Source organism: Otolemur garnettii, unplaced genomic scaffold, assembly GCF_000181295.1.
Source record: "Otolemur garnettii isolate 467f Iridium unplaced genomic scaffold, OtoGar3 scaffold00058, whole genome shotgun sequence".
NCBI classification, from domain to species: domain Eukaryota; kingdom Metazoa; phylum Chordata; class Mammalia; order Primates; family Galagidae; genus Otolemur; species Otolemur garnettii.
This window is the reverse complement of record NW_003852453.1, coordinates 6,846,611-6,853,144: the sequence shown is the minus strand read 5'-3', so window position 1 is coordinate 6,853,144 and position 6,534 is coordinate 6,846,611. Positions and strand designations below refer to the sequence as shown.

The 6,534-nt window shown below is 56.6% G+C and overlaps 1 protein-coding gene across 1 annotated transcript in view; it reads left to right on the top strand.

Annotated features, from left to right (window-relative positions):
* Positions 1-3,753: 3,753 nt before the first annotated feature.
* Positions 3,754-6,534, top strand: part of IRX3 (iroquois homeobox 3) — a 5,292-nt gene continuing 2,511 nt past the window's right edge. The window contains exons 1-2 of the mRNA XM_012806804.1: positions 3,754-3,855; positions 4,976-5,008. Of these exons, the coding sequence (XP_012662258.1) occupies positions 3,754-3,855; positions 4,976-5,008 (135 nt within the window). The remainder of the gene's footprint in view (positions 3,856-4,975; positions 5,009-6,534) is intronic.

Here is a 6,534-nt window from a genome sequence, read left to right as displayed (position 1 = left end):
AAGACCTGACCTTCCTCTCAGAGACATCATAGTGAAGCGTTCCAGATGGGATTCCAGTCTGGGCTTTGCCAAGCTCTCTAAGGCTCAGTTTATCCATCTCTGGAGATAAAGGATAGGTCATACCCTAACTTGGTGCAAACTCTGTGCAAAATTTTACAAGGTACCTTTCCCCTCGTGCAGCCCTAAGCCGAGGCACAGAGCCCTGATGAGCACAGCAGGGCTGGACTCCAGACCATTTTAGCCCCTTGGCTGGGTGCCCTTGTTCAGTGACCATCCTGCACAACTGTTCACCGCCACCTGGATCATCTCTCTCTCCCTTACAGGCTTACGGTGAGAACCAAATGCTTAACACAATCATTTGGTAAACAGTAATAATAAATTTAAGTGTTATGTTTTTATCACAAGTTTTTAACATGCTCCCCAATAACCCTAACCCAGAGCAGCTCTTGAGATCTCCAACATGACTTTAGGTAGAGTGTAGTACGGAAACAGGAAATTAAATAAACATTGGACTGAATTAATATTGAATAGCGCAAAACATTCTCTTTTCAATTTTCTCATTTCTTCTGAGAAAAATTCAGTATTTAACACCTCAAACACTTGCTAATCTCTCTCTCTCTCACACACACACACACACACACACAACCTGAACCTCCAGCAGTTGTTCCCAAGCAACCAACCCGGATAATGTGTATTAACATTACTTGATTTTTAGCTGTGTTTATCTTGTACAATTTCCTGTTCCTGTGACTAACAGCTCCTTTTCAATTTGGAGTAGTAGTATCAAGTTTTCTTTCCTAATATACATATATTTGCATTTTAAAAATAAGTCAATTCAAGGAAAATGTTAAGTAAAGAATAGAGGGGTTATCCGAAAGCTTGAAGTTTGGGAACCGTGAGACTAGACAATTCCAGACAAGGCCAGAACTTGACATTCTGGTTTCCTGGCGAGGTTCACGTGGGTTCCCTCTAAGCTCCACTCAGAGTTGGTGCCCTCGAAGTCCCTGGCTCTCACAAACCTTCCACTGATAGAGAGGTGTGCCTGACTCCCGCCTCTGGAGCTCCGCAGACCTCCCCTCTTCAATGACCAAGTGGGCTCTGTCCTGGCTAAGCCCAGGCAGGAATGGGCACCTGACCGTCCAAGGGCCTGGGCGCAGCCTTTCCTGGTCAAGCGATGCCAACACGCCCTCCAAGATTAACGAGGAGTGAGCAGAACCGGGTCCACAATGCGGCTGTGTTTGATCCCCCAGACGTGTCACTGGAAAGAGCAAACAATTTATTGCCATCAGACGACGCTGTCAGGCGCTAATATTCTGGTGGCGCTCCATCGCAGGCCTCTAAACATCAGGGGAGGGGCTCGGAGGCCAGTGGGCAGGGGGCTCTGAGGAACCGTCCGGAGCCAGGCGGGGGTCCCGGTAACGAGCCTTTAATGAGGGGAGCACGGTCAGGCCTTTTGTCCAGAAGCCAGAGGAGGCAGCGGCCCAACCCGGTGCAGGCTCTGGGCAAAGTCACTTTCTCCCCTGAGCCCGGAGGACCCGCGAATCCTCTGGGGGTCAGCTGTGGCCGCCAGACCTGGGGCCTACGGCTGGGCTCTCTTGGGTCCGCACCATCCTAGCCCACTCGGAACTGCTAGCTGCAGGAAGCACAGCATTTCCAAGCAACAATGCAAACGCGCTCATTACCATCTCCTCAATATGCATGAAGAAACTGCGCGACGCTGGCCGAGCCCCATCGCCCGGCTCCGGCCTCCTCGGCGTCCAATAGGGCGACAAATTCTTCTCCCAAGATAGACGAGGAGGGGCCGCCCGGGGGCCAGATCCACGGAGGAGGGGACAGATCCTGGAGAGGGAAAGAGGAGAATATGCGAGGAGGAGAGAACCTGAAAGCCAGAATGAGAAACTGAAGAGGGAACAGGAAAGGATTAGGATGAAAGGGAAGGAGGGAAGGAGGAAAAAGCCGAGAAAATGTGGCTGGGGGAGAGGAGCACAGGCAGGGACTCCCGGAGACGGAAAAGGAGCTAGAAAGAGGGAGGGAGGCGAGAGGAGCAAAGTGAACTGGAAGTGGCCGAAAGAAAATGTGTAAAACAACAAAAAACCTGAGGGAAGGGAGGGAAGGAGGAAAATGGATGACCTAGAAATCGAATATTCAGAAAGTGCGAAGGACAGCCCGACTCAGAGAGAAAAACAAAGAAAGTGAGGGGGGAGGGCGGAACTGCTCGAGTCAGGTGGGAAAAGATAATCCCGGAGAGGTAAAGAAAATAAAATCATTCGCGCTGAGTGCCCGACTGATCTTTCCAGGCCGTTCTGGGCGCTGCGCGTCGCGGGCCGCTGAGACCCAGGGGAATGGGCTGGCCCGGGGAGGCGCAGGGGCGGAGCGGGGCAGCGAAGGGCCAGTCCGGCGGCCTCGCGTCCCTCCTCGGGCGGCCCGGTCCGCTCCTGGGTACTCAGACCGGGCCGGGGGCCCACCCTGCATGCAGCCGCTATGGCCATTCCGGCGGCAGCCTCTCCCGGGCCGGCAGCGAAGTTGGCAAAGTTTCACCCAAAGTTTCCCAGTCGTTTCCGCGGACCCAGGGAGGGCCTCCGAGGCCCTGGTGGCTGGTGGGCAGCGGCAGCACTGCCCGCAGCGGCTCTGAAGGCCTGGGACCGCGCCTCCTGGGATGCTCGCGAGTCCGGATTCCTGGCCAAACACGAGGCCCTCCCGGAGCCAACTCCAGGCCACGCACTCGGGAGTCCGTGCGCCTGCTAATAGCGGCGAGAGAGACCGCGAAAGAGAGCGAGAGGGAGAGAGAGAGAAGGAAAAAAAATATTCTCAGCTCAATTTAAGTCTCATGGAAAGGGCTTACAACTGTAATTAAATCATTAAATTCTTGTCTACGCTTCACAGAGCGGAGAGAAATTAACTTCCCACCAACCTCATTTTCTATTTGAACATGAAATAATGATTTTCTGCCCGTCTAATTACAAAGCCAACATCTGATCAAGCCAGCATCCAGAGGGGATTATCGCATGCACGAGTATTAGACCTCATTACCAGCTTGAGTGCAAAATTATTACATCTTGTAATTGGATGGTGAGATTTATATACAGATCGGCCCGGTTTCTGTAAGATTGTAATTACAAGCTTCGTTGGTTAGCTACTTATCAGAACTTTGCAGGAAAACAAAACAAATGACTGAGGAAAACGAGCATTTCATTAACCTGTAACCCGAGCGCGGGGGGAGGGAACGGTGGGACCGCGCGCCGCGGCGTCTGCCGGAAGCGCAGGGATCGCCTGCCCGCACCGCCGCCCGGGGACTCCGGGCCTAGGAGGGAAGGATGGAAGGGCCTGGGCAGGGAGACCCAGGGCTTCGGCAGCTCCCCCCTAAGGGCGCGCGCGCACCATGGGGTTAGACGGAGAGAGACCAGGAAGGAGGTCTGGTGGCTCCGGGCTCCTGTGCAGTGTGGAGCACAGACCCCGAGCCTGGAGGGCCGCAGGCCCGGGGCGCACGTCGGGCTGCGGGTCCCGCAGAGTGTCCGGCGCATGCACGCCAAGTGTGTACGTGGCCACTTTTTCCGAATACTCCTCACTCTTGCGTTCTGGGGACGCTGGAAGAAGGGGAGGTGATGGGAACTTCTGCGTGTGGCACAACTGTGCGCGCATGTCTTTCCCAAATAAACTTTTTCGCACCTGCTTTTCTTCTCCGCGCAAACAGCTCACCCTGTGTCACCCTGATATATCTTGAATTAAAAATCCCTGTAAAAGTTTCGACTGCCCATGGACTCTGAGTTCCGTCTGGCGCTGGGCTCCACTGGCTCGGTGGAATTGGAGCACCAGTGCCACGTCGGGTCTCGGCTGCTCGGGACGCTGAGTCTCCACGTGGGGTGCAAATCGCCAGCCCAGGCCAGAGCTGCTTCCAGCTGGAAACTAGAGTAGCCTGAAGGCCGCTGCTGCTCTAGACTTGGGCACCTGGACAGATCTAATTCGAGATTCTCGGGTCCATGTCTGGGTCTGATGTTTACCCTTTGGGCTGTGGGCTCCCCCAGGTCAGCTTGCCTGGTTCCCTGAGAAGAGCCTTGCCCTTCCCTGGCCTTTTTCCCACTGCCCACAGTCCGACACAGCCCGGTCGATAGCCAGTTGATGCGGAAGGAGCATCTCTGAGGCTCATTATTGTTTTTTCTTTTCCTCCTGAAGGAGCTGAATTAAATATCTGACGTTTCACCCGCGCACTTACAGTGCGTCCCCAATCCCCCGACCTGTCTCTCTCTCTCTCTCATCTCCTCGCTGGTCTGTTACCATCACTGTGTGCACACACTAGGACATCAGGGCCATGGAGGCTCGGGGTCTGACACCCAGGTCACATCCCTGGAAATGATGTCACCGTCAGTTTTGTAACCCCAAGATATTTCGAGTGAAGGTGAACCCCATATTCCCCAGGATACTCTGAGAGAAGTTCAACCGAAAACGAAATCAGACACCTGGGAGACATTCCATGTCCTGAGCCTTCTGAGGCTCCAGGTCACCCAGCGTCCGGCAGAGGCGACCAGGAGAGGACAAGGAAGCACCTCAGATCCGCCCCCCTTTCCCTCAGTGCTCCCCAGCCCCAAGATTTTCGGTGTCCAAACCTACTAGAGCTTCGGACCTGTGCCAAGACCCACATCTTAAAGAGAGGAGAGGTGGGAGGTGGCGTGGGGTTAAAGCTGGCTGTCTGCAGAGGAGGCAGAAACATCTTTCATGCTGGAAACTGGGTTCCCAAGAGTTGCTGTGATCAGACTGCCGGGCCAAGACCCTCAGATCCCTCCACTGGAGGAATCCCGATTCTACTCCTCGGATCACTCAGTGCCAGGTGGCCGGTTTCCTCCTCTGAGTTGGGGCTGGTCACTCCACGGCACAGTCGCTGCCCCCGTTTTGTCCCCGGGGGGCGCTCGCCGCAGGCCTGGCTCACGCGTGGGTCGCCTACGCGGCCTAACCAATAAACCGCCAGCCGTTGCAATTGCAGGAATTTCTCGGCTGCACGCCCTATTCCGCGAAGGTGGGCGCCCAGTCCTGGGATTTCAAGTTTGATTTAGGAAATATCCCACTCTAAAACCAAAAGTCTTGCCTCCATACCCACCCAAGTCGGTGGGAGGATCCTTGCAGAAAGAAAAGGGGTTGGCTTGGGCAGAAGGGGGCAGGCATAGGGGTCCTGAAAGGAAAGATCTCCCCAGACCGAAAATGCCAATATAGAAACTTCTCGAAGCTCCCTCCAAAAGTTCTCAGGGCCTCTTCTAGCTTCTGGCTCCCTGCTTCTCCCCCATTCCACACCCTCTTGGGGCGCCTGCGGGCTACGCTAACTTAAGGCTGCTCCCCAAGATCCCCGAGGGGTCCATCCTTCAGCCCCCGGGCCCAGGCGCCATTTTTCACTGAGGGATTTGACCACCGACGCTGGGACGGCGTGAATGCGGCTAATTTCAGGATTTTGTCCTCCTGGGTTGGGGGCTACCTCGCCTCCCTGGGCAGTGAGTGGCCTTTGAAGCCGCGGTTAGGCCGCACTCTCTTATCACCCACCCACGACTCGGCGCGTTCTTTTCTCCCTCCCTACTCCGCTGAAAGTGGCCGAGAGTGGAGAGATGTGGGCTGGAAAAGGGGCCGGGGCAGAGGGACAGCCCCAGAGCTCGCTTCGGCCCAGGGTCCGGTCCGGACCCAAGTCCCGAGCTGCTACAGGGGGAGAGGCGCGGAGGGGCGGGAAGCGGGGAGGAGCCAACTGACCCCTCACTAACCCGGGTCCCCGCGCCTTTCGCTACCCCTCCCGGTGCCGGCAGGAGGGGCGGGAAGGGACTCGCAGAGCCCCGGCCCCGCCCCGCCCTGCGCTCGGTATCCGCGGGGGTGGGCGGCCTCGCCTGTAAGGCGCCCCGGCGATTGGCGACTCGGAGAGGAGACGCAAGGAAAAGTCGAATAAGAGGGCGCAACGTCAGACCCGAGATTTGGGGAAGGGCGAGAGAAGGGGTGGAAGGGCGGGGACGGACCTACAGACACAGGCACGGACACACATCCACCCCCCGCACAGTACCCTAAGTGTCCACAACTTTAGGCTGCCTTAGCTCAGGCACAGGGGTGGGAAAGGTTGGGGGGGGGGTAGGGGTGAGAGGAAGTAAAGTGTGAGCAAAGCGAGAGATTTAAAGGACAGAACAAGTGAAAGAAGAAAAAGTGAAGGCGAGAAGGAGCAATAGTCAGAAAGAGGAGAGCGGGCGAAGGCACAGAGTTTCCCCGCGTCCAGGGGGTGCGAGAGCGCGGAGGGGCGGAAGCGATCCTGGGGGAAGAGGAGCACAGAGAGGGGAGGAGAGAGGAAGGGCAAGGAGGGGGGGTAAAACTAGAGGAGGGCGAAGGAAGCCAGGCGCGACACTGCTCCGAGGGAAGAGGGCAGAGAGGAGCCAGGCGCGGGCAGAGGCAGCTCCGGCTGCCGAGAGGAGGGAGTGCTGCGCAGAGAGGAGGGGCTTGCGGCCCCGTAGAAATGTCAATCAGAGCCCGGCGCCCCGGGAATCTCCGCCAATCTGTTCGGACCTGACCTGGCTCCTCGCC